This window comes from Porcisia hertigi, chromosome 20, assembly GCF_017918235.1.
Source record: "Porcisia hertigi strain C119 chromosome 20, whole genome shotgun sequence".
Taxonomy (NCBI): domain Eukaryota; phylum Euglenozoa; class Kinetoplastea; order Trypanosomatida; family Trypanosomatidae; genus Porcisia; species Porcisia hertigi.
In genome coordinates this window covers 395,829-422,806 of record NC_090579.1, presented here as the reverse complement: position 1 = coordinate 422,806, position 26,978 = coordinate 395,829, and the positions used below count along the sequence as shown (strand labels likewise).

The 26,978-nt window shown below is 55.1% G+C and overlaps 6 protein-coding genes across 6 annotated transcripts; all 6 read right to left on the bottom strand.

The window, feature by feature from the left end:
- Window positions 1-2,415: 2,415 nt before the first annotated feature.
- JKF63_05971 (uncharacterized protein) lies at window positions 2,416-4,785 on the bottom strand (the record flags this gene model as incomplete). The annotated part of the gene is made up of 1 exon (XM_067901924.1): window positions 2,416-4,785. One exon carries the CDS (start codon window positions 4,783-4,785, stop codon window positions 2,416-2,418), a length of 2,370 nt encoding a protein of 789 aa, XP_067757630.1.
- Window positions 4,786-7,225: 2,440 nt separating this feature from the next.
- JKF63_05970 (uncharacterized protein) lies at window positions 7,226-7,549 on the bottom strand (the record flags this gene model as incomplete). Its single annotated transcript, XM_067901923.1, has 1 exon — window positions 7,226-7,549. One exon carries the CDS (start codon window positions 7,547-7,549, stop codon window positions 7,226-7,228), a length of 324 nt encoding a protein of 107 aa, XP_067757629.1.
- Window positions 7,550-8,459: 910 nt separating this feature from the next.
- On the bottom strand, window positions 8,460-10,526 carry JKF63_05969 (uncharacterized protein; the record flags this gene model as incomplete). The annotated part of the gene is made up of 1 exon (XM_067901922.1): window positions 8,460-10,526. One exon carries the CDS (start codon window positions 10,524-10,526, stop codon window positions 8,460-8,462), a length of 2,067 nt encoding a protein of 688 aa, XP_067757628.1.
- A 2,608-nt stretch (window positions 10,527-13,134) lies between these two features.
- JKF63_05968 (uncharacterized protein) lies at window positions 13,135-14,691 on the bottom strand (the record flags this gene model as incomplete). Its single annotated transcript, XM_067901921.1, has 1 exon — window positions 13,135-14,691. The coding sequence occupies one exon, from the start codon at window positions 14,689-14,691 to the stop codon at window positions 13,135-13,137; it is 1,557 nt and encodes a 518-aa protein (XP_067757627.1).
- Window positions 14,692-15,712: 1,021 nt separating this feature from the next.
- Window positions 15,713-17,794, bottom strand: JKF63_05967 (uncharacterized protein; the record flags this gene model as incomplete). The annotated part of the gene is made up of 1 exon (XM_067901920.1): window positions 15,713-17,794. The coding sequence occupies one exon, from the start codon at window positions 17,792-17,794 to the stop codon at window positions 15,713-15,715; it is 2,082 nt and encodes a 693-aa protein (XP_067757626.1).
- A 2,340-nt stretch (window positions 17,795-20,134) lies between these two features.
- JKF63_05966 (uncharacterized protein) lies at window positions 20,135-26,974 on the bottom strand (the record flags this gene model as incomplete). The annotated part of the gene is made up of 2 exons (XM_067901919.1): window positions 20,135-21,213; window positions 26,773-26,974. 2 exons carry the CDS (start codon window positions 26,972-26,974, stop codon window positions 20,135-20,137), a joined length of 1,281 nt encoding a protein of 426 aa, XP_067757625.1.
- Window positions 26,975-26,978: the final 4 nt, after the last annotated feature.

Sequence of the window (26,978 nt, the reverse complement as noted above, 5' to 3'; positions counted from 1 at the left end):
TTCACAGAAACGCTACGTTTTGGGTGTTGAAGTGCTTTTCTTCGCCTATCGCGTGCGCAGATGAGCAGCAGGCGCACATGTGCGCGTCTTTTGTTTTGTTTGTGTGTGTGACCCCCTAAGCAACACAGTGGGGAGTGCGTGAAGTGGTCAGAGATTCATGAGAAGAGGACGCTGAGTAGGGTGGGGCGGGGTGGCAGCAGCGATTCTACTTCGATGAAGAACCCCCCCTCCGCCGTGACACACACCTAGCAGAGGATATATATATATATATATATATATATGAGAATGGGCGTCCGTTGCTGTATGAAGAGGGGGAGAGATCCAGAAGTGTTTGCGAACAGATGGAGCGGATACTCGCAGACGAGAGGGCTATATGGAAAAAAAAAGGGCAGGGGATCCAACAAGCACACCCAAATAAAAGTTGTAAGAGACGAGACGGAGGTGATGTAATGGAGGATGGGAGGGACACAGAGACACTAACACTTCAAAGGGGGGGGGGGAGGGGCATAAGAAGAGGGTGACGGTGGGAGACCGATAGTTCGTCCTCAGTATTTACTTTTTAGGACACACCGTTATCGCTGCGTCCATCAGGTGCACATATATATACATACATACATACATATATGTGTGTGTGTGTGTAGCCTCTCTCCTTTTATCATTGGTCCGATTTCATGTCATTTCGTGTGTGTGTGTGTGTGTGTGCTACGGATCTGCTTCGATATCACGGAAGGGGGGGGATGGCCGGGGATAGGGGGAAAAGGCGAATATCTTTAAAAAAAATGTCTGGGGCATACGGAGGGGTGGAGGGGAGGGACAAGATATCGAAGACATGCAAGCAGAGGAATACGCAAAGCTCGCACACACTCACGACCAGACAGACACACACACACACACAGCCGCACATGAAGTGAAAATAGACAAACAAAATGAAGCAGCACGTCGATTGAAAAGAAAGTTTTTTTTTTAGTAATGGGGGCAAAGCGTCAGAAAGGAAAGGGGAAAAAGGGGAGACGGAAGGGGAAGCGAGGACAGCCCATGCATGGGCATCTTCTTGTAAGCCCTCCCCCCCCCTCCCCCCCCACCTCCCTCCTTCCACCGACTCTACTCAATCTCTGATTTGCCTACAGTCGTTGATTATCACCAAAGAGAGCCCAATATAACGGCCGAAGAGAGAGAGAGGATCAACGCGCGTGTGTGTGTGGGGGGGGGGGCAGAGAAAACGGTGGCGTGGACGTGAGGAAGACGAGGGTGTTTGCTCATGGCGCGTGTCGGTGCGCATGGGGATCAAGTGGAGGAGAGAGAGAAAAAAAAAAGGGATGGGACCATCGTAGATATACACCGCAACACGAAAGACGACCATGGCTGAGAGAAAATAGTTCAAGGCGACACACACACACACAAGGGGGGGGGGGGGAGGGCAAATAAGCGCAAACACATGAGCTCTATGTACAATAAGACATTGAACCGTGGAGGGCATGAGCAGAAGTAAAGAAAGGAGGGGAAGGGTGTGTGTGTGTGTTCTGGAGGGATCAAGGCAGTGCAATGAATGAAGTGCGTCCATCATAGCGGACACGCTTGAGGCTACGCACCCACACACACCCATGAACACAGACGCAGATGTACATACATAGATTAACACGGATAAATATAGATCGACAGTGCAATTGAAAAGAAGGTGGGGGTGGAAGAGGAACAAGGGAATCGTAAAGACACACAAAATACCCTCCCGCGTACTCCCCCCCTCCACTGGCAGAGTAAACAGTGGTGAGAGGACGAAAAAAAAGAAAAAAGAGTTATAACAGCAAATCGATCACTTTTTTTTTCGTGTGTATGTGTTTGCCAAGTAAAGTCACCCCCTCTTTATAAAAAAGTCGACTGGTGGGAACTGCAGGAAAAAAAAACTAAAGAGATGTGCATCGAGACGTTCGCGGTGTTGAGGGCATACACAACACACATACGCACACCGTCGAGGAGAATGGATGCCTGTATAGACCTCGCCGTGAGCGCGCAGGTCCTGTTCGCATCAGCGCCCCACTCCCCTCCCCCTCCCTCACCTCTTCAGTCATGCCCCAATCGACCATGGGCATCGACTGTTTAGTGCAACTCGCCAAATCACTGACGTCCATCCCAAAAAGTGTGGGGTGCAGTTTTGGCTGTGTCGGTGATGAGTGTCTCTGCGACTCATCGGTCGCGTTCACTGGAGAGGAGGGGTGGGGGGTGGGGTGGGGTGGGGGTGGGTGGGGAGGTAAGCTGGGCGAAGTGTCACGGCATCCCAATGCGCTGCTTTTTCCCAGGGTGCCAAGTCGGCAAGCGTTGTTTTTTTTTTTTTTCGCCACGAAGGGAGGTGATACGCTGAAGCGTCAAGGAGTTTCTGCGGTCTGTATCTCTGCCTTGTTCTCGAGACAATGACACCCCTCAGCCCCCAAACGCAAATGACAAGATCGAGGTGCGCGAGGAGGGCGTTCCGTGCGAGGAGATGCTAAAGTTGCATCGATCGTTCTCCGACGCGGCGTCGTCGTCGCGGTTTGCACGACGGCCACGCGGCGCTGCGCTCGAGTTAGGCCAACCACGGCAGCGGCTCTCGCGCTTTCGGTGATGCTGCCCCAGCGTGTTGCTCCCGCTGTTGCTGCGCTCGCTTCTCATGCGGGTTTTGGAGTCGGTCGGGGAGGCGGCGTGCGCGCTGAGAACCATGGCGGTCCCCGAAAAGGCCACCAGCGTATCGGGCGAGGCACTCCCCTCATTTAGCTTGTCCCTCAGGTAGGAGGGCGGTTGATCGTCGTCAAACGAGGAGCGTGTAGAGTTGACCACAGAGATGAATGTTCCGAAGCACACATCACTGTGTATACGTCGCATCCCGGCTTCGAAAACGGAGCGCTGCATCCGGGAGGCGACAGATTGTGGTGTCTGACCTGTGATGTTGCTGAGCGAGGGATTGCCAACCGGGTTGGTGTGCGGTAACTGCAGGACCGGCCACAGAGACGCACGTATATCGCTCCCAGATGGCACTTCGAAGATGTTTTCTGTTCCTGCCATTGACACCGATTGATTGTGGTTTCGGCGGCTGGGCGCTGTGGTGAAGGTGTCCTTCCTACTACACGCGTCGTCAGCCGCTGCTGAGCCCGTTGAGGTCTGCCGCAACGTCGTGAGAGCTCGTGCCTCAGCTCCTTGCTTCTTGCCGTGGCCCATAATACTCCGGTTCGCTGCTGTTGTCTTGCTCGACACACCGGACCCTTCTTCCTCCGTGTCTGCTGAGGAGACACTTGATGAGCGGGGTGGGAGCGCGCAGGAAGGACGCTTGTGTCCCTCGTCTCTTCGGAGCACACTGTGAAACCGTAGCGCGCCCCCCTGCATGCTATGCCGTTGTGGCATCGATGGACAAGTCCCTAGCAAATGCGATGGGTTCTTGTCCACGGCCGGCACGACGGTCTTCTCAACCATCGTCGCATCCTCTTCGCCTCTCCGGCGCGGTACTGCGCCGACCCCACATTTGGACCACATCGTTGTTCTCGTGTCGGCATCCCCAGGGTGTTTAACCGATGCAGTCGACGGGCACGGCTGCTGCTGCTGCTGCTGCTGCGGCGGCGGCGGCGGCTTAGTCGAGCGCCCGAAGGTCGACACCAACTCCGGCACCACGCTGGAGGCCATCGACCGGCCCAACACGCCGCTGGATCCGACCTTGAGGATGCTGACAACATTTTTGTGGATTCGGCGAGAGGTTCCGTCATGTATATCGCGGTCGGCACCACTGCTGAGGTTGCTGAAGAGGTTTATGTCCAGCTGAAGGGGTGATCCCAATGACCTTCGCTTCAGGGAGGTGCCTGAGACGGAGTGCGCGAGAAGACTCGCGCTGGAGTCTGCCAGGACTTCATTGCATCCATTGTTTTCTGGGATCGAGAAGGTCAGCGGAGAGATGCATACGGCTTCGCTCGGACTCAATGGATTTTCTCCGTATCTTCGCCTGTGAATACTTAGTGACGAGCGTTTGGCGGAGACGAGACTTTTTGATACCGCCCGAGGTGACAGATCCCCCAAGGTGGCCAGTGTTTGTGTGTGTGGCTTTACATCTACATCGCCGCCCCTGGAAGAATCTGCCAGCGATGGGAGCGCTTTCGATGCCGTTGCACGGGAGGCGCAAGACCTGGAAGCCCTTCTTGGTACCGAGTGCCAGTTAGTCAACGTTGTTGCGGTCGCCGCCCCGATTGCGGCGGCCTCGAGGGCGGTGTTGTCGATGGTCGTTTGCACTACTGGAAGGGCGCGGAGCACACGAAATTCAGTTGGCGTCCGTACGTCAGCATAGGCACTGCCATTGAACACTGCACTTAGATTGGCTTCCAGCGGTCGGGCGGTGGCGCTCTCGCGCTGAGCGTCCGCGACGTGGTCATCGATCCAAGCGGGCATTCGCTCAATATCGTTCGCCAGTGCGGTATTCTCTGTCTCCGCTCCTGTCAAGAACGGTGCTGTCACATTCGAACTTGTACTCTTCGACCAGTTGCCCCAGGTGCTGCTCGCCAGGCTGTGAAGGTTGCTCACCTGCAGCGGCGATTCCCACTTCTTTGGAGATGCATGCGACCCCGGGCCTTGCGTTGTTGCTTGGGATCCAGTCGACAGCTCCTCGTGCGTTCCAGGTCCGGGCAGTTCTAGCGCCACGCCGATGACCGGAGACAAACCCCTGGCACTATCGTGAGTTGCGTCCGAATCTTTCGAGTGCTTTTCACCGGCATGATGGCTGGAAACAGGGGAGACGATGACGGTGACGTCCCCCTCCGCTAGAGGCGAGCACGCCATTCGTTGGCTCAGAGTCAAGAGCCCATGCGTATCTGCGCTGTTCCTGCATGACGAGCCGCGGCGGCCAATGGAGCGAGCGATCGTGTGTCGACTCTCCGCTGATCCAGGTGAACTCTGATTGAGACGAATCTGCAGCGTTTGCAAGTCGCCGGCGCCTGAGCGCGCACCTGTGCCACTCGATAGCCCGGCGGGAAGAGAAGCAGCCGTTGCTGCAGAGTTGTCCAATTCTTCCGAGCAACTGCTGGTGCATAGCTGTCGCAGCTGCTTCTGTTGGGAATGTGGGGTGTTCGAATGGCGTCTAAGGCCCTGCTGAAAGGCCAAGGACTGGGGGCTGCAAGAACCGCTCGAAGGTGCAGCTGATGGAAAGGGTGGTGGGACGGGGAGGGGATGAGCGGCCACTCCCTCGTCGAAACCGCTGCTGTGGCCGTGGCAGTGCTGAGGTACACAGCATGAGGTGGGGCACCCATCACCGAGGTATGGGCTTGTGAGTGACGCAGTCGCTTGTATATCCCTGTTGTAGGCGGTGATGCCAATTTTATAGTCGGCGAAATCTTTGGTCGTTGTGACCGACGGTGCTGCAATCGCGGTTGTCTCAACAAGCGGCATACCTGAGGAGTCTTCCCTCCACAAATCGCTGGATTCCACCAACCGGCGTGCCAATAACCGTGGCTGACTCACACGGGCGCAGGTGGCAGAGTCCGCAGATGACATCTGCAGGCGAGTGCCATCACCTTCGAAGACATTGTTCATGCTAACGGGGGGGGGGGGGTTACATGAACACCGCACAAGCAGCTGTGCTTCCTTTATATATATATATTCTCGCCACGATGTACACTGTCAGCAGGTTCTCTCTCTTTTTTTTGTGTATATACGTGCGTATGCGTAGATTCCCGTAGAATGGCACAACACACACGCACACGAGGAAAGGAGGGAGGGAGGGGAGGAGGAGGAAGAAGAGGAGGAGGAGGAGGAGGAGGAGGAAGATAGCTCCAGTCTCCAACGATGCGGGATCTCTTCCCTGCCTCTTTTATAAAACAAAAGAGGGGGAAAAAAGCAGCAGTTGGCTCGGAGACAACAGTGCTGGGAAGAGATCAAAAAAAAAAGGGGTGACGTTAAGCCCCCCCTCAAAAAAAAAGACGAAGAAAGGAGGGAGAAGAAGAAGAAGCAGAAGAGCACAACGCGGATAGTGATTGGGTTGTTGTTTTTTCTCTCTTTGAAAGGGGGAGGGGAAGACGATGATGGAAATGAAGGTGCTCACCATAAGGCAGGTCACCGTGAAGAACACACACACACACAGACAGACAGACACGCATATCAATCATGCGAAGATTAGCGGGGTGGGGTGGTGGGGGGCAAAAATGAAAACAAAAACGAAGGGAGAGGAGCGTCTTGCTCGTTCCTTTTACCCTTTCGTTCTCTCTCCAACTCCAAACACGCACGCACACACGTGCGCACGGGAATGGAAAGAGAAGCCACAAATTACACAAAGGGGGAGGGGTGGGTTGTGGGGGGAGGGGAGGGATGGATATATGTTCTCTTGTGTGTGTATATATGTGTGTATATATATATATAGTGTACGTATAGAAATGCAAAACGTATTGAGGGGGTGTAAGGAGGTGAAGGGGAGGAGGAGAGCCGGAAGAGGGGGTAGCCGATCGGAGAAGTTCTCGCGTAACAAACTCAACGATGGGCGCTCCCTCCTCCTATCTACGTGAGCGAGAGGGTTTTATTGGTTTGTGTGTGTATGTTTGCCTTTTTTCTTTGTGCTCACTTCTTTTGTCTTTTTCACGAAGCCTTATCGATTGGCTGGACCGTGTGTGTATGTGGGGGTGGGGGAGGAGGGGGCGAGAGAGAGGGGAGAGGAAAAGCGAGGGTGTATGGGAAGGGGGAGGGGCAAAGGGAAGCGCAAATACAGAGGAAAGGAGATGCAATGCAGAGGGGATGTAACACCCAGACACCTACACGTACACATACATTTATGTATGTCTGTGTGCGCGTGTGCACCATGTTGCAGATCTTCACCGCGTAAAAAAAAAATGAACGCTTTTTTTTTCGTGTTCGCTCGCGGGTGGGGTGGGGGTGGGGTGGAGGAGTTCGCAGCGCCATTTTTTTTTTGTTCATCTTTTTTTTTCTCCCGTTTCGCTTTCATAGGCGTGAGAGTGACAAGGCAGCCTCCATCCCTTCCCCAACTTTGTCTACCGCCGCCTCCGCCGGTTTTATCGGAGGGCGTTGGTGTGCGTTTATGCCTAAAACCCAACACACATGGGCGTGGAGAGGGGGAGAAAAATGCGCGGCGATGATTCGGGGAGCAAAACCGTGAGTGATTCATGAGGCTTCCCACACACATCCACACACATCCACATCCACGCACACATTGTGTGTCACCGCCCCCCGCCCCGCCCCCGCCCCCCCCCTCTCTCTCTCTTCCCCATGTGTGTTATTACCTCTTCTCCAGCGTCTGTGATAGCTCCCCTTTATGGTAGAGCGCGATGAGATCATCGTATCCACCAAGGTACTTGCTGTTGAGAAATACCTGCGGCACGGTGTGTACGCCGGTGCGGCCGACCACCTCCTGAAAAACTTCACGTCCGTTGGGTATGATGTCGATCTCTAGTGAGACAAAGCGGTGCTTCAGCTCTATGAGCAGCATTTTTAGTTTCGTACAGAACTGACAGTAAGTGGCGGAGATGAGCACAACACGGTTACGGCGCAGCATCGAGTCCAGGAACTGCGGCGCCCGGGCGGGATCGAGAGCTTGACTCATATATGACGTTCAGAGAGCTCTAACAGGATCTATGTATGAGGAGAGAGAGAGTGTGTGTGGGTGTAGAGAGAGTGTGTGTGTGTGTGACGATGGTGTCAAGTGTGTTAGCGATAAAACGAGTGCTCACGTGCGGTGCCACATCCCGCTGTTTCATGAGAGGAAAAAAAAGGCAACTCTATTTTGTACAGCCCAGCCGTTGCACGAGTGGTGGTGGTGGTGGTAGAGAGAGAATGGGCAACCTATACATACACACATAGGGAGGGGACTTTGTTACAAGGCGTTGTTCCACCTTGAATACAGAAATGTGTGATTTCAAATGACACACCACACGGTGGCCAACGTGCCTCCGTTTTCTTGCGTTTCGCTGCTTCATATGACGTTACAAGGAAGCCCTTATGTTTTTTTTCCAACCTCCTCTCTCCCGTCGGCAATGCGAAAAAGGAGGGAGTGTCGAAGAAAACAAAGAGCATGATTACATATATATGTATATATATATATATTATCCATCATAGCTGCTGTTCCTACTGGCGTTATCACACATTTGTGGTCAGGCGAGCCGGATCCCCCCCCCCCCCGCCCCGCCTCCCCTCTCCCTTGCGCAAGGCTAGCTGGCAGCAGCGGCGGGGGCGGTCACAATTAGTACACACAAGAGGATCGAAGAGCGACGCGGGTACAAAACACGAAGTCTTCCCTCCCGAAAAAAAAGGAATAAATCACGGCAGAGCTTCGCGCTATTAATTGCCGCTTCTCCCTCCCCCCCCCTCCACCCCCCAACCCCAACCCCAACCTGGGAGGTGGTGGTGGTGGTGGGGGAGAGCATCTCTCTACTAGAACTACAGCCGCTACGCCGTGGAACACTTTCTTCTTTTTTTTTTTTGCAGCGTCTCCTCTTTTCTCGGTGTTTTTTTTTTTAGGCTTCGTAAAGGTACTCTGAGGCCGCCGAAGACGACTCTGACTCGGACATGTCAATGCTGAATTCTTCTGCCAGTGTGTTGCACACCTGCGTGAAGCCCAACGCGGGGCTATCCAATGGTAGAAAATTACCTGCACTGATGCAAGTGTTCAATGTCTCCTCCTGAGGACCCAGTGATGGCGATGCAGCAGCGCCACCGCCATTAGCACTCCACTGGGGTGGCTGCTGACCGTTCTCTTGCTGCTTCGCTTCCAGATGCGGTTCATCTTCGTCGTAGGCGGTGGAGGCTGCTATGACGCTGGCATCGCTTTGCGGTGCTTCCGCGTTGCCACCAGTGGGGTAGAGCTCGTTTTGGGTGGTGTCTAATGTGGTAGGCGCTGCCGATCGCATCGCAGGGGGATCCGCTACTTCTTGTTGCTGCAGCAGCAGCCGCTGCACTTCCTCCTCCTCAGCAGAAGCAGCAGCAGCATCAGTGTTCGTATCTACGCGGCTTGAGGTTTTATTTGCGGATTCATGTCCACTCTGCTCATGGTGCAGAAGTAGGGAGTGTAGAGGCGGCATCGGTGCCTTCGAGAGAGTGGACGTATCGGCTGCGTCTGGTGATGGTAGGGAGGACGCCGCTGACATGGCCGCCTTAGACTTGTGCGCCTTATGTGCAGGTGTTGTGGGGGTCGAGGGATTCGTTTTCTCGCTGGTGGCTGTCAACTGCAGCGGAGGGGTTGAGCCTGTTTGCTCGGCGGCTGGCCCAGTCCCCGGTGCCCCGGCCTCGACTGGCTTCGCTGCCTCCTTCTTTTGCGCCGCGTTGGTCTTTTCCGGCGTTGGCGTCTCAGCCGCAGGGTCATCGCTGTGGCGCCGCTTTTCACGGGGCCGTGACGTCTTCGCGGGCTTCGATGAGTCGGCAGCGATCTCGACTCGCTGCTCCATGTGAGGCGCGTCGCTCACCAGTTCGCCACTCGCGCCACGGTCACACCCCGCACGAGTGCTGACATCTGTCGCTTTCTTTGGTGTACCCACTTTTGTCGAAGAGGCCTCGTCGCACTTCCCTTCCTCACCGACCGCGTCAACGTGCACACGCGACGTTTTCGTTCGTCCCCCTGACCTTTGTTGCTGCGCCGGCGGCTGCCGCCGTCTTTTCTGCGAGGAGGACACCGTTTCGCACGCGCCGTGGTCGCCGGTTGCCAGCGTCGCTGACGATCGTGCTGAAGGAGGAACGCTTGAGAGTATATCCCCCAGCGCTAGTTCAACATCGTCGATCACGTCAGTTACACGCCGAAACGTCTCCTCCTGCTGCGGTTGCTGTGGCAGGGCTTCCTTCGGGGAAGTCGCATCAGGGAGCGTGGCGTCCACCAGCGGAGGGCTGTCAGCATTTCGTTCGACAGCCATCACACGTTGGGAGTTCTTCCTCTTCTTCGATGCTGTCGCCCCTTTTAGGCTTGCTGCGCCAGGACCGTGCGCATAATCACCGTCATGTGCACACGTCCCCGGTGACAACGGCTTTTGGATCACCGACATCGCCTCCACTGCCGTGGCAGAACCGCTGGCGAGGCTCCCTTCGTCTTGCACGCACCTCGTCGAGGCGTCTTCGCCTGAGCTCGAGGGCCCCACTGTTGATTCAGTTGCTACGAGAGGTGTCGGCGACAAGGTGAGAGCGGCCTGCGGGTCTGACATGGACGCAGTGAAATGGGCTGCTGTTGCCGCTTCTGCTGCTCCAATTGTCGACACCAATGCGCTCGGTTCTTCCTTCTTGTGCATGACCCAGTAGTGACGATCTGCCTTCACGTAATAGCATCCATCGGGCAGTCCATCAGAGCAGCAGACGCGGTAGACACTCTCACGCTTCTCCTTGGCGTTGTCACTAGGGTTGATGCCACTGCGTTCACTTTTTTCTCCCGGGGCAGAGTAGTGGCTGTCGCTGTGATGCAGCCTCGCCTTTCGCTTTTCTGCCAGGCAGTACTGTCCATCGCCTCCAAGCAGCAAGCGCAGATTCACAACACCGGTCGTCAGGGCAGGTCGCCCACAAAACAAGATGCGCACCTGTGCGGCATCGCGAGGGTGTAGCTCCATGTGTGATTTTGGTTGGCTGGCGTAGTTTAGTTGCAGTGATGGTGGTGGTGGTGGTTGGTGATGGGGGGGGGGCAAGGGATGGGGGAGGGAAAGGGGGGGGGGAGGGAGGGAAGAGGGGGGAGGGAGGGACCTGATCACAGCCGTAAACTTCCAGACTTCGAGATGCCGACCAGCGAGAGAGGAGGGCCTCTTTTATTTCTGATGTACCACTACTTTTTTTCAAATAGTTGAGTTGGTTCGGTTCGGTTTGTGTGTTTGTGTGTGTGTGTGTGTGCAGCTTCGTACCAAGAGGATGACAGAATGATCTCGGGAAAGTTGAGGTGGATGATAACGTGCAGAGAGAAGATACATGATGGATAGCACAAGTCCTGTCCCTTGATGGCAGTTCATTTTTGTGCGCATATCCTTGACCATGTTATTTTTGTATATTTTCGCGGTGTTATTTATTCGACTCACCCCCGCCCCTTTTTGATGTCACCCATGCACACATCGCCTGCGAAAAAAAAAAGGGGGCGGGGGTGGGAGGAAGGCGGAGACACCCTCAACAACAACCACAAAACGCTCTGTAAGGAATCTCTCATTACACCTTTCACTCACGTATAATTGCCGCCACAAATTACAAACACCTGTTCCGAGGCACACTCTTCCTACCTCCCTCCTCCTCCCCAATGTGACATTGAGTGTTTCCCAGCGGAAGGCTGAGACAGGGGTGACGCTCGATCGCGCCGAGTCTTCCCTCTCTTGGTTCCATACCGACACACACACGCACACGCACACACATCGATTCCTGCGCACTTGTAAACCAGCATGACGCACACTAGCAGAGGAAGACGTCAGGGCATAAAGGAATAGAAAATATGCATCTCTCTCTCTCTCCACCCCCACCCTTCCATCCACCGATGTGAGATGGGGGGCGGGGGCGGAGAGAGTTGCTTCAGTCGTTTTGTTAGGAATTCAAATTTTCATATTGTGCGTCATCATGCCGTCCCCCCCCTCATCTCTGCGTGTGTGTATCCGTCTCTGTGTGCCTGCATTCATAACTACACACAGACTACACATACACACACCCACACACACGCACACACACACACACATCGATTCCTGCGCACTTGTAAACCAGCATGACGCACACTAGCAGAGGAAGACGTCAGGGCATAAAGGAATAGAAAATATGCATCTCTCTCTCTCTCCACCCCCACCCTTCCATCCACCGATGTGAAATGGGGGGCGGGGGCGGAGAGAGTTGCTTCAGTCGTTTTGTTAGGAATTCAAATTTTCATATTGTGCGTCATCATGCCGTCCCCCCCCTCATCTCTGCGTGTGTGCATCCGTCTCTGTGTGCCTGCATTCATAACTACACACAGACTACACATACACACACCCACACACACGCACACACACACACACATCGATTCCTGCGCACTTGTAAACCAGCATGACGCACACTAGCAGAGGAAGACGTCAGGGCATAAAGGAATAGAAAATATGCATCTCTCTCTCTCTCCACCCCCACCCTTCCATCCACCGATGTGAGATGGGGGGCGGGGGCGGAGAGAGTTGCTTCAGTCGTTTTGTTAGGAATTCAAATTTTCATATTGTGCGTCATCATGCCGTCCCCCCCCTCATCTCTGCGTGTGTGTATCCGTCTCTGTGTGCCTGCATTCATAACTACACACACAGACTCACACCCACACCGCTCGCTTTCTCGCTGGTGGCACCACGAGCCACTTTTCACAGCGGAGAGCAGAGCACATCTAGTTCTCTGCATGCTTCCTGCCGAGAGCGACCAACCACCGCAAATTCGATCCAGTTTTCTCTGTGTTTCCACATAGATGAGAAGCTCCAAGGGCGTGGCTCAACGAACCTGCTCCATCACTCAGGGCGTTCATGCGCCCCCTGCCCCACCAACAGCACACACATACGCAGATATATGCTAGGTAATAGATGTGAAGTGTAACCAGCCTAGAGAGAGAGTGTGTGTGTGTGTGTGGGGGGGGGGGTTGGGGGTTGGCGGGGGTTTCAAGACAGGAGGGAAAGACATGGTGTGTCGACGGCAATGGGAAAAGGTAGAATGAGAGTTGAAGAGTGGTGCACCCGCAGTGCCGCTTTTACGTGGTTACCGCGACGGGGCAAAAGTGATGTGTGTGGGAGAAAGTATGATTAGCAGTCTCGTCCCCCCCCAATGCCTTGCCCATGAAGGACAGTGCAGTTTCTCTTCGCTGTTTCATTTGCTATCGGCGCCGTTTCGAGTTTGTTTTAGGTGTCTTCACCGGAGTGTGTGTGTGTGTGTGTGTGTGTGAGAGGGGGGGGGACTTACAGTTGTGCGTCGGATTTTTACGTTGCAGCGCTGTTCTCTGCTTCGACACGATTCTCCCCGCGTATCTCTTTTTTTTCCTTTATGTATGACGATGTGGAAAGGGGCGACCTCCCCACTCCCTTCTCGATATGCACACACACACACACACGCAGACGCATTAACAGTATGCCCAACAGAGTGTGGTTGTTGTGCTTTACGGATGTCTCTCTCACCCCGCTCATCCCTCCCCCTGCTCGCATCAGAGGTGTGCGCACGCATCCTTGTGTGTGTGTGTGTGTGTGTGTGTGTGACCTACTTCATGCGCTCCGTCGTGGCGGACGTGGCCATGGCAGAGAGCTTCTTGTAGATCTCCATGGCATCTCTGTCTGACGTCTGCTTCGCCGTTGTGAAGGCTGATGGGGGAGGGGGTTGGGAAGAAGACGGTGTCGCCCAAGAAAACAGTTCGGTCCATGAGGACACCATGTAGAGCGCCGCCGCGACGCACAACATCAGCAACGTTGCCTGGCGCATACGTTCAGAAGATGATCCCGTCTTCATACCATCCGCTGCTCTCGCTGGGCCCCGTACCGAGGCGAATAGAGGACTTCTCGGTCGAGAGGAGCCGAGGGATGACACGCCTGTGCTGCCGCTGGTCGCTCTGCGAGAGCCTAATCCATTCTTGGCTGCTGCCGCGCGCTGCTGTCGCTGAAGCATATCTGCGATCATCGTGAAGCTCTTCGACACGAACGGCAACACCACAGTGACCGTGTAGTGCAGCGAGCGACTCATACCGAACTTGCCCTTTTCAGCGCCATACACCTTGCGCAGCACGTCTCCAAACATCTCCTCCATAATCTGCGCGTCGCGAGACTTTGACTGCGTGGACAGCAGTGCCACGTACAACACGGATGTGAGCTGTCTCGCCGTTCGAGTCCAGAACTCACGCTTGGGTGAGGGCAAAGACAATGCGGCGGTCGGCGCCTGTCCGACAACCGCCACGGAGGGTGCCGGAGGTGCTGCGAGAGGTTTCGATATGATGTCCACAACATTTCGAATGTGATAACAAGCGGACTCGGCGTGTGGCATCATAGCCGCAGTCGTTGTAGCGGTCTCCGTTTTCTTCGCTTCCATGGAGGCGTGGTGCACCTGCCATATCTGGTGACCTTCCAGAAGCACCAATGTAGCTTCCAGAGTGAGCTCCAGGTCACGCTTAGCAATGAGCACTTCTGCATGCGTTGGTGACGAGTTGCTCGTGATGCGGCTTCCATCGTCGCTGACGGCGGCGGTGCCACGGTTGCTTCGGAAGGCCTCGTGTGCAAGATACTGCAGCGAGGTTCGCAAGGATTCGGGGCGGATATGGGCAGACTCGACATCCGCATAAAGCACAGCGGCCGCGCTCGGCTTGCCTGGTGCGTTGAAGCGCGCAGAGATGTGCAAAGCGAGTGCGCAAAGGTATCGTCGAACCTGTTCTTGGAAGCTGGGGCTACTCCTGTTTCTGGTCTGTGCTGCTGGGGTGGTCTCATGGAGCTGCAGGGCTGCTACACAGAGCACAAAGGACCTCCCCGAGAGCGACACATGTGACATAGGAGAGGAAGACGTGCCTGGGGCGCTGTTGACCCATGCCTGGAGCTCGGTGTCCGCCTCCGTTGCTGTGGGAAGGCGCTGAATCGCAGGAGAGGCACCTCCGGCGTTCGATGCCGCTGTCGTGGCGTACCCACGTCGACTGCCCAGGAGAGCGGAACCAGCGACACAGGAGGCCACGATCGGGCGCCCCGTCGGTGGACAGTCCGAAGAGATTCCCATAGAGGTGAGCGGCGGTAGCAACAGCAGCAGCGTAGAGCTGCGCATCACAGAGAGTCGCGCAAACATTGTGAAGACGGCGACCCGCGCCTCGAGTACACCTGCTGGCTCCTCAGCGTAAGGAGGTGATGGTGGTGGTTCGCTCTCTCTCTCTCTCTTTCAGTGTAGTCGTTCTAAACCCCACTTACGTGCACAGTGCACATGACCCAATTTTAGGCGACGCACAAGTGACAACAGGACCCCCTTCAGCAGGACAGGGAGGGAGGGAGGGAGGGAGGGGAGGGGGGGGGCGAGGGTGCAGCGAGGCAACAAACGCATCAAGTACGTGGTGGTGAAACAAGACGTGAAGACAAAAAAATGAGGGAGTAGAGAGGGACGAAGAAGGGCGGATGGATGTGGGGGGAGGGGGGGGTGCGCAACAAATGAAGATACAAGTACGCAGAAAAGATGCCGGGCTTTATCCTGAAGTAAACACACACTGTTAGTTGGAGAGGATCGGATAATGTGCAGATGGCCTGTGCGTGTCGCTGTGCAAGGTGCATATATGTGTATGCACGTACACTTGTGATCGCCCTCACCATTCACCGATGGTAGAAGCAGACAGACAGGAAGGCACATATAAATTTCCAGGTATAAAGACTCACACCGCCCTCACACACACACACACACACACACACACACCGGCTCGCGGTTTGTGTGCGACGCAGTTTTTATGACTGCTTCGTTTTTTTTTCCGGTAAAGAGGGTCGGGAGCGAGGGGAGGAGGGATGCACGTTCGATCCGGCGCATCTCGGTTGAACAACAAGCAACAGCAGCAACCCACAGACAGGCATGGGGGCACAAGCATACACCCAAGCACAGACATTGCCACACACATACACACACACACACACAGATACAGACTCGCAGTTGCCCACAGGCAAAGAAAAAGGGGAAAAGCGGCGAGGGGTATGTCGTGGTGAAGGCATCCCTTTCTCCCCCCCCAAAAAAACAAAAGCAGAAAGCAAACGCTGATGACGGAGTGGAGCGGGGCAGAGTTGGCGCTCGCTGCGTGCAGCATCCCCACTTTTTTCACCGCCCTTCTCCCCCTTCACTGCGGCACGTAAGCAGGCGATATCCACGCATTCGCCGCGTGGCGCTGCAACCGTTCTTCCTCCTCCTCCTTCTGCAGCTGCTGTAGTGACCAGGCAGACAGACTTGATGATGTACCGATCTTTTCCAGAGATACGTACAACTCACGGAGTCGATCCTCCTCTGCCACTGCCAGTGATGCATTCTTATCCACTGACTCGTCAAAGCTTGTCTTCTGGTCAACACTTGTTTTTATTACCGTCTGTGGCGCCGCTACACTTTCGCAGTCCAGCGCCATCACCGCGGCCAAGAGGTCACGCGCGATCTCGGGCGTTGACGGCGTCACTTCCTCCTCCGGCGTCTGCGCCATGGTCCACGAGAGGGAGGTCAGCCCGCACCTCCGGCCGTCCACGGCTGTGCCATGCAACGCTGTTGGGGTAGAAGACGTTTGCTCGCCCTCGCGTGGCGCCCCTGCACCTGCTGCTTGTAGAGCTGAAGAGGTTGGTGTCGAATCGGTGACATCACAGCTTGTCGCTAATGAGGCGAGTTTCTGCAGATGACGTATGGCACGGTCGATGCCCTCGTTGCTGCCTCCCGCACTCCCCCCATCTGCCGTGGTGCGAGTGGAACCATCGGCAGCAAGCAGCTCTTGTAGCAGCGGTCCCGCTACCGCGTACGCCGGGTCGCGTCTGGCGCGATGATACACTGTGTGCATGAGTGCCTCCTGCTCGTCCTCGCTGAAGGCCGTCTTGGGAAGTGCGGAGAGGATTTCGGTCCGCTCGTTGCGTCGAGTGCGCATAAGCACAAAGACTACGTCCGCCACAGTAGACCCCGCCTCTTCGCTTCCCAGCATGACCTTGAGCATCTCTGTTGTTGTGTGTGGCCCCCACCGAACACCCTTTTCCCTACAGAAAAACGACATGGCGAGCTGCATGGTTCGGGAGCAGATCACCTCACGAGACGACGCCGCGGCGGACACAGCCGCCGACGTGAAGGGAGCAGGCGACCCGACACCGCTTCTGTTGTTTTCTTGTTGCCGCCGTCGGTTAAACAGCTCCGCAGCTTTACGGAGCACCTCCCACTTACGCGTGTGCTGGAGAGTCAAAACGTGATACACGAACATGGCATGCACAGCCACTGGCAGAGTTCCGTGGTGCTGGTTCATGTCTTGACAGAGGCGCCGCTGCAGCACGATGCCCCTCGACGTCTGCGGTGCGTGCTGCAGATGTTGTTGAGCCGGGGTTAGAGAGGGGTGCAGCATGCGAGCAAAAATGTCCGCGTCGAAGGGGATGTTGTGAGCCTCCATGTAGGAGGCGTATGCAAGTGCCTCGTCCAGCTTGCCTGCTGCCGTGCAGATGTATATCCACGCACTGTGCAGGGCCGGACTCATGTGCTGCTCCTGTTCCACCTTGTGAAAGAGCATGGAGGCAGAGGTGAAGAAGAAGCGATCCAGCGTGCAGTAATAGCCTGCCGAGCAGAGGATATCCCTCAACACGGGCTCAGGTAGTGCGAACTGCTCCTCCGGCGGCTGCTGACGGGAGGAGAACGTCAGACACTTCATGAAGTCTTCGTAGATGACGTGTGGCATCGGTGCCTCGACGTTGCACATGACATCCGCGAAGAGAAACCGGTAGTCATGCTCCATGATAATCTTCAGCGCATCGTGGTACGGGGAATGCAGTACTACTTCGCGTAGGGCCTCATATGGCGGGCTTCGCCAGAAGTCGTCCTTGTTGGGGAGGTAGTGCTGCACCAGGAGGGTGTCGCCTTGCGGGTTTCCCGCCTTCCATGCAATGTTTTGCAGCCACCGCTTCTTGAGCCCACCGCTTCGTTCCGCGGCAAACGCAGTCGAGTCGCCTTCGGGAAAGCCGTAGGGGATGTCTGGGAGTGCTGCGGACCACTGTGCTGTTTTATCCAGCGTTTCTGCCTTACTGCTGCAGACGGCGGCGGTGTTGCTCTCAGAGAGTGTGGCCTCGGGGGAGAACCCTGACGTCGTTGAAAAGGCGTTGGAGGCTCGACGTGCGGCGGTAGTGAAGGTGAATCGGTCCGCCTTACCGGCAGCACCAAAGAGGCAAGACGCTAGCGAGCGGCGACAGTACATAACCGACTCCGAGGCGATGATCTGTGTGCCACTTATGTGGTTTGGGCTCCGCGGAGCAGCCTAGGGTGACGACGGATGAACAATACACACACACACACACACACAAAGCCAGACTGATGGACGTGCATGCATCAATGATAGACGGGAATAGCGTGCGCGAGAGAGTTGAGGGGGAGGCGTGACAACATGATGTACATATGCGTCAACAGGGTGTGATGCTGTCGGAGTTCGATCAGGAAGGCCATTCATGCTTGAAGCCCTGTGCACTGGGTCACAGGGAGAATTCCATGAGGGTCCAATGCATTGTTGTTGGTAAAGGAGGGAGGGAGGGGGGAGACGGGGTTAGAGCACACAAGTCTCTCTCCATCTCGCTTCGTTCTCTTCACAGCCCGTCACAATGGTGTCTTCTGGATTTCATCAGCATTGAAGCCCGGTACTGCACAGATCCATGTGGTGTGGAAAGAGGTGGGGGCACCGTTCATGGACTTAGACAAGTGAGCATCAGAGAGCCATCATGAGTGCAGGCATACGCACACACACACACACGCAGACAAAAATAAAGGTGAGAAGAGTTGGTCGGCAGGTATGCATGCGGGGGGTGGGGGGGGGGAGGGCTGTGTAAATATGTGTATCCGTGCATGTGCGTGTGTGAAGTGGGGCGAAGAATACAACAGAAGAGAATAGGTGCCTTGGTGATGGTGGTGATGGGGAGGGCGATAAAAAGGGGGGGGGGCGAGAAGACTAGTAAGATCCTACATATACACCAGCGGAGACGTAGCTCCCCCTCCCTAGAGGGCAGAAAAAAAAGAGAGAGACGTCCAGGTCAGTTGGGTGAGCGCTAAACACGAGTGAAACGAAGGGCTTGACACTCCCACCTGCCACACTCAATCACACATGCACAGACGAATGACTTCAGGACGCTCTTTTCGCTCTAATTCTTAAAAAACTCCACAGGACACACAAAAAATAAGCAGAAAAAACATCAGACAGACAAACAGATCGTAGATAAAGAGGGGTAACGCCTCCCCTCCCCCGCCGCCGCCTCACCTTTCCATCCACAGAGGGATGTGGGATAGAGAAGCACATTGTAAATATATAAATATATATAAATATATGAGGTGATTTTGATAGGGAAGAACTTCTTATGGAGTCAAACACACAACTGGGACGGCACCGGGCCTCCACAAGACCCCCAAAAGGGGGATAGGGGGGGGTGACGGAGACGAGGACGGGGTGTTTGAAACATTCCTTCAAACTCTGTGAAGTCTTTCAGATCTCTTTTTTGTTGCGATTTTTGTTCCCCCCTCCCACCCCCTTCCCCGCTACGTTGCCCTTTTTTGTCATGGAGAGAACATGGCCTCAGAATTCATGTGGCTCTGCCTGTCCGCCGGCCTCATCGCATGGCGCAGGGAGGTTGTGGGGGGCACATTACAGCAACTCCGGCTCAGTTACCTAAGCACGGCTTCTCTTTCCCACTCTGCCTGTCCCACGCTGCGCCGATTGCCTCACATCCGCCCCCGTTATGCCAGCCCCCACCTGGTAAATCCATTGGGGAAGGCATAGGTCCTTCCTTCCCCCCCTTTCCCACCTGTAAGTGGCCGAGGGCTGAGTGTAACGCGTTCCGGTCGCCTGAACACTTTGCACATCACACCGACAGCGTAGACGTGCTCGGCAGTGTAGATCACACCGACGCCACCACAGCATTCAGAACCGGACTGCCGGATTCAGTGGCGATGGGCGGAGCGGACTTACTAACGCCACAGGTACCTTCACCATGTTGCCAGTGGAAGTGGTTCAGCAATGGGCCAAGGGGGGGGGGGGGGGGGGGAGGTCCAGAGGCAGTGCAGGGCTTTGCGACTGTGTGTGTGTGTGTGTGTGGGGGGGTCTACTAGGCTTTCGAAAACTACATGCAGAAGTGTCTACTTGCCATCAGAGATAACGCGCTTGACTGGAGAGCAGAGGCGAATCGTGGGCATATATATATATATATATGTATACATACACATATATATATATATATATACACACACACAGATATGTAGCTCGAGAAAGTTCGATCCTTCGAGAAAGAAACGCAGGCGTACTGCACCTAATGGAGAGGACTAGGCCACACGCAAAAAGCGACATGCGACACACTCGCCCGGTCCCCTCTTTCACACGCATTAGTGCCTTCACAGGTGTGTGTGTGTGTGTGCCAGTGCGCCCTTGTGGAACCTACAACACAACCACACACCAGTCCCCCTCCCACCCTCCCCCCCACCCTCCACTCCCACTCTACATTTTCTGCTTCTTTTTTTCGCCCATAGCCCCTTCGCGCGCACAACATTTTTCACTTCAGAGCTATTCGAGGTTCAGCACATCCGCACTGCCCGCGTCGTGAGTGCGCAGCTTGACCTCAAGCAGGTTATACCACTCCATGTTGGCCTCCTTCTTGGCGTCCTTGACCGGTGTCAATACGAGCAGCGTTGGCACACTAGCCAGCTGCAGGGCTGGATGCTTGCGGTAGGGGAACTCCGGGTTGCCGAGGTAGCTGGCGCGCTCCACTGGCAGCTGCAGGAAAAAGGCGTGTGCCTCACCGTATTTGTCTTGCAGTTCTGAGAATCGCTTTGCGACTTCTGCCTTTGCTGGGATGCAGTCTGGGCACCAGGAGTTTCCAGTTGTTGGGTCGGTGGATCCGGCCAGGAAGATCATGAGGGCGAACGGCACCTTGCTGTGCTGCTCCAGCAGGCGCGCCGTGATGGCCGTGAGCTCGGCGTCCAGCTGCAGTGGGTAGCGTAGGAAGAAGATTGTGCGGCCGTCTGCAGCACCAACAGCGGTCTCGCCAGGGGCGCGCAGGCGTGCGACGTACTCCTTGCGTGCTGGCCTCTCCTCCGCCTCCGGGCCGCGGTTCACCGCGATCCACCGTGGGGCTTCCTTGAAGATGCGCAGCGTCTTGATGTACTGACTGTGATCCGTCGTGAAGCGGTGGTACATGCCGGCCGGCAGGACGATGCAGTCCCCCGGCCTCGAAAGCAGCCGAATCCACTTGTCGTTGGCATCGCGTACGTCGAAGTACCCCTGGCCCTCGAGAACCAACCTTACTTCGTCGTCCTCGTGAATATGCTCGAGGAAGTGTTGCTGCGCCAGAGTCTCAAATTTTTCTTCGCCGAGGATGGAAGGACTGCGTTGGACGACGTCGTAGCTATGGTAGTTGAGCTTGCTGAGAAGTGGCTTGATAAAGCCCTCCACATCGTCACTCACTTCATTGGGGTCAAAGTGACGGTAGAAGATCCCTATCTCGCCAAGCGCCTCGTAGCTGCTGGGCACGTTCGGTGACAGACGGTTCTCATCCCTGCGATCCACCACCTCCTCAGGCATGTACCAGCAGTCTGACATAGCGAGTGATGATGTATTATGTGCGGATGAGTCTCTTGACGCAAATGGGGGGGGGGGGGGGGGGTGGGAGGGAGACGGGGAAGGAGATGGACGGTGTTGAAGGCGCCGATGCACGCGTGGATTCAGTGAATTAAAGAGGTGAGTAATTATAGAAGATGTGCAGATCACCACGCTCAGACAGGAGGGTGTGCACACACAGAGAGAGAGGCAGAGCGAGTGAGCAAAGGAATTCTTGTATAGACACACACACACACACACAAAGCCAGACTGATGGACGTGCATGCATCAATGATAGACGGGAATAGCGTGCGCGAGAGAGTTGAGGGGGAGGCGTGACAACATGATGTACATATGCGTCAACAGGGTGTGATGCTGTCGGAGTTCGATCAGGAAGGCCATTCATGCATGAAGCCCTGTGGACTGGGTCACAGGGAGAATTCCATGAGGGTCCAATGCATTGTTGTTGGTAAAGGAGGGAGGGAGGGGGGAGACGGGGTTAGAGCACACAAGTCTCTCTCCATCTCGCTTCGTTCTCTTCACAGCCCGTCACAATGGTGTCTTCTGGATTTCATCAGCATTGAAGCCCGGTACTGCACAGATCCATGTGGTGTGGAAAGAGGTGGGGGCACCGTTCATGGACTTAGACAAGTGAGCATCAGAGAGCCATCATGAGTGCAGGCATACGCACACACACACACACGCAGACAAAAATAAATAAATAAAGGTGAGAAGAGTTGGTCGGCAGGTATGCATGCGGGGGGTGGGGGGGGGGGGAGGGCTGTGTAAATATGTGTATCCGTGCATGTGCGTGTGTGAAGTGGGGCGAAGAATACAACAGAAGAGAATAGGTGCCTTGGTGATGGTGGTGATGGGGAGGGCGATAAAAAGGGGGGGGCGAGAAGACTAGTAAGATCCTACATATACACCAGCGGAGACGTAGCTCCCCCTCCCTAGAGGGGCAGAAAAAAAAAGAGAGAGACGTCCAGGTCAGTTGGGTGAGCGCTAAACACGAGTGAAACGAAGGGCTTGACACTCCCACCTGCCACACTCAATCACACATGCACAGACGAATGACTTCAGGACGCTCTTTTCGCTCTCATCCTTAAAAAACTCCACAGGACACACAAAAAATAAGCAGAAAAAACATCAGACAGACAAACAGATCGTAGATAAAGAGGGGTAACGCCTCCCCTCCCCCGCCGCCGCCTCACCTTTCCATCCACAGAGGGATGTGGGATAGAGAAGCACATTGTAAATATATAAATATATATAAATATATAATGAGGTGATTTTGATAGGGAAGAACTTCTTATGGAGTCAAACACACAACTGGGACGGCACCGGGCCTCCACAAGACCCCCAAAAGGGGGATAGGGGGGGGTGACGGAGACGAGGACGGGGTGTTTGAAACATTCCTTCAAACTCTGTGAAGTCTTTCAGATCTCTTTTTTGTTGCGATTTTTGTTCCCCCCTCCCACCCCCTTCCCCGCTACGTTACCCTTTTTTGTCATGGAGAGAACATGGCCTCAGAATTCATGTGGCTCTGCCTGTCCGCCGGCCTCATCGCATGGCGCAGGGAGGTTGTGGGGGGCACATTACAGCAACTCCGGCTCAGTTACCTAAGCACGGCTTCTCTTTCCCACTCTGCCTGTCCCACGCTGCGCCGATTGCCTCACATCCGCCCCCGTTATGCCAGCCCACACCTGGTAAATCCATTGGGGAAGGCATAGGTCCTTCCTTCCCCCCCTTTCCCACCTGTAAGTGGCCGAGGGCTGAGTGTAACGCGTTCCGGTCGCCTGAACACTTTGCACATCACACCGACAGCGTAGACGTGCTCGGCAGTGTAGATCACACCGACGCCACCACAGCATTCAGAACCGGACTGCCGGATTCAGTGGCGATGGGCGGAGCGGACTTACTAACGCCACAGGTACCTTCACCATGTTGCCAGTGGAAGTGGTTCAGCAATGGGCCAAGGGGGGGAGGGAGGTCCAGAGGCAGTGCAGGGTTTTGCGACTGTGTGTGTTTGTGTGTGTGTGTGTGTGTGTGGGGGGGTCTACTAGGCTTTCGAAAACTACATGCAGAAGTGTCTACTTGCCATCAGAGATAACGCGCTTGACTGGAGAGCAGAGGCGAATCGTGGGCATATATATACATATGTATACATACACACACATATATATATATATACACACACAGAGATGTAGCTCAAGAGAGTTCGATCCTTCGAGAAAGAAACGCAGGCGTACTGCACCTAATGGAGAGGACTAGGCCACACGCAAAGAGCGACATGCGACACACTCGCCCGGTCCCCTCTTTCACACGCATTAGTGCCTTCACAGGTGTGTGTGTGTGTGCCAGTGCGCCCTTGTGGAACCTACAACACAACCACACACCAGTCCGCCCCCACCCTCCACCACCACCCTCCACTCCCACTCTACATTTTCTGCTTCTTTTTTTCGCCCACAGCCCCTTCGCGCGCACAACATTTTTCACTTCAGAGCTATTCGAGGTTCAGCACATCCGCACTGCCCGCGTCGTGAGTGCGCAGCTTGACCTCAAGCAGGTTATACCACTCCATGTTGGCCTCCTTCTTGGCGTCCTTGACCGGTGTCAATACGAGCAGCGTTGGCACACTAGCCAGCTGCAGGGCTGGATGCTTGCGGTAGGGGAACTCCGGGTTGCCGAGGTAGCTGGCGCGCTCCACTGGCAGCTGCAGGAAAAAGGCGTGTGCCTCACCGTATTTGTCTTGCAGTTCTGAGAATCGCTTTGCGACTTCTGCCTTTGCTGGGATGCAGTCCGGGCACCAGGAGTTTCCAGTTGTTGGTTCGGTGGATCCGGCCAGGAAGATCATGAGGGCGAACGGCACCTTGCTGTGCTGCTCCAGCAGGCGCGCCGTGATGGCCGTGAGCTCGGCGTCCAGCTGCAGTGGGTAGCGTAGGAAGAAGATTGTGCGGCCGTCTGCAGCACCAACAGCGGTCTCGCCAGGGGCGCGCAGGCGTGCGACGTACTCCTTGCGTGCTGGCCTCTCCTCCGCCTCCGGGCCGCGGTTCACCGCGATCCACCGTGGGGCTTCCTTGAAGATGCGCAGCGTCTTGATGTACTGGTTCTGATCCGTCGTGAAGCGGTGGTACATGCCAGCCGGCAGGACGATGCAGTCCCCCGGCCTCGAAAGCAGCCGAATCCACTTGTCGTTGGCATCGCGTACGTCGAAGTACCCCTGGCCCTCGAGAACCAACCTTACTTCGTCGTCCTCGTGAATATGCTCGAGGAAGTGTTGCTGCGCCAGAGTCTCAAATTTTTCTTCGCCGAGGATGGAAGGACTGCGTTGCACGACGTCGTAGCTATGGTAGTTGAGCTTGCTGAGAAGTGGCTTGATAAAGCCCTCCACATCGTCACTCACTTCATTGGCGTCAAAGTGACGGTAGAAGATCCCTATCTCGCCAAGCGCCTCGTAGCTGCTGGGCACGTTCGGTGACAGACGGTTCTCATCCCTGCGATCCACCACCTCCTCAGGCATGTACCAGCAGTCTGACATAGCGAGTGATGATGTATTATGTGCGGATGAGTCTCTTCACGCAAATGGGGGGGGGAGGGGGGGGAGGGAGATGGGGAAGGAGATGGACGGTGTTGAAGGCGCCGATGCACGCGTGGATTCAGTGAATTAAAGAGGTGAGTAATTATAGAAGATGTGCAGATCACCACGCTCACACAGGAGGGTGTGCACACACAGAGAGAGAGGCAGAGCGAGTGAGCAAAGGAATTCTTGTATAGACACACACACACACACACAAAGCCAGACTGATGGACGTGCATGCATCAATGATAGACGGGAATAGCGTGCGCGAGAGAGTTGAGGGGGAGGCGTGACAACATGATGTACATATGCGTCAACAGGGTGTGATGCTGTCGGAGTTCGATCAGGAAGGCCATTCATGCTTGAAGCCCTGTGCACTGGGTCACAGGGAGAATTCCATGAGGGTCCAATGCATTGTTGTTGGTAAAGGAGGGAGGGAGGGGGGGAGACGGGGTTAGAGCACACAAGTCTCTCTCCATCTCGCTTCGTTCTCTTCACAGCCCGTCACAATGGTGTCTTCTGGATTTCATCAGCATTGAATCCCGGTACTGCACAGATCCATGTGAGGTGGAAAGAGGGGGGGGGGCACCGTTCATGGGCTTAGACAAGTGAGCATCAGAGAGCCATCATGAGTGCAGGCATACGCACACACACACACACGCAGACAAAAATAAATAAATAAAGGTGAGAAGAGTTGGTCGGCAGGTATGCATGCGGGGGGGGGGGGAGGGCTGTGTAAATATGTGTATCCGTGCATGTGCGTGTGTGAAGTGGGGCGAAGAATACAACAGAAGAGAATAGGTGCCTTGGTGATGGTGGTGATGGGGAGGGCGATAAAAAGGGGGGGGCGAGAAGACTAGTAAGATCCTACATATACACCAGCGGAGACGTAGCTCCCCCTCCCTAGAGGGCAGAAAAAAAAAGAGACGTCCAGGTCAGTTGGGTGAGCGCTAAACACGAGTGAAACGAAGGGCTTGACACTCCCACCTGCCACACTCAATCACACATGCACAGACGAATGACTTCAGGACGCTCTTTTCGCTCTCATCCTTAAAAAACTCCACAGGACACACAAAAAATAAGCAGAAAAAACATCAGACAGACAAACAGATCGTAGATAAAGAGGGGTAACGCCTCCCTCCCCCGCCGCCGCCTCACCTTTCCATCCACAGAGGGATGTGGGATAGAGAAGCACATTGTAAATATATAAATATATATAAATATATAATGAGGTGATTTTGATAGGGAAGAACTTCTTATGGAGTCAAACACACAACTGGGACGGCACCGGGCCTCCACAAGACCCCCAAAAGGGGGATAGGGGGGGGTGACGGAGACGAGGACGGGGTGTTTGAAACATTCCTTCAAACTCTGTGAAGTCTTTCAGATCTCTTTTTTGTTGCGATTTTTGTTCCCCCCTCCCACCCCCTTCCCCGCTACGTTACCCTTTTTTGTCATGGAGAGAACATGGCCTCAGAATTCATGTGGCTCTGCCTGTCCGCCGGCCTCATCGCATGGCGCAGGGAGGTTGTGGGGGGCACATTACAGCAACTCCGGCTCAGTTACCTAAGCACGGCTTCTCTTTCCCACTCTGCCTGTCCCACGCTGCGCCGATTGCCTCACATCCGCCCCCGTTATGCCAGCCCCCACCTGGTAAATCCATTGGGGAAGGCATAGGTCCTTCCTTCCCCCCCTTTCCCACCTGTAAGTGGCCGAGGGCTGAGTGTAACGCGTTCCGGTCGCCTGAACACTTTGCACATCACACCGACAGCGTAGACGTGCTCGGCAGTGTAGATCACACCGACGCCACCACAGCATTCAGAACCGGACTGCCGGATTCAGTGGCGATGGGCGGAGCGGACTTACTAACGCCACAGGTACCTTCACCATGTTGCCAGTGGAAGTGGTTCAGCAATGGGCCAAGGGGGGGAGGTCCAGAGGCAGTGCAGGGCTTTGCGACTGTGTGTGTGTGTGTGTGTGTGGGGGGTCTACTAGGCTTTCGAAAACTACATGCAGAAGTGTCTACTTGCCATCAGAGATAACGCGCTTGACTGGAGAGCAGAGGCGAATCGTGGGCATATATATATATATATGTATACATACACACATATATATATATATATATACACACACAGATATGTAGCTCGAGAAAGTTCGATCCTTCGAGAAAGAAACGCAGGCGTACTGCACCTAATGGAGAGGACTAGGCCACACGCAAAAAGCGACATGCGA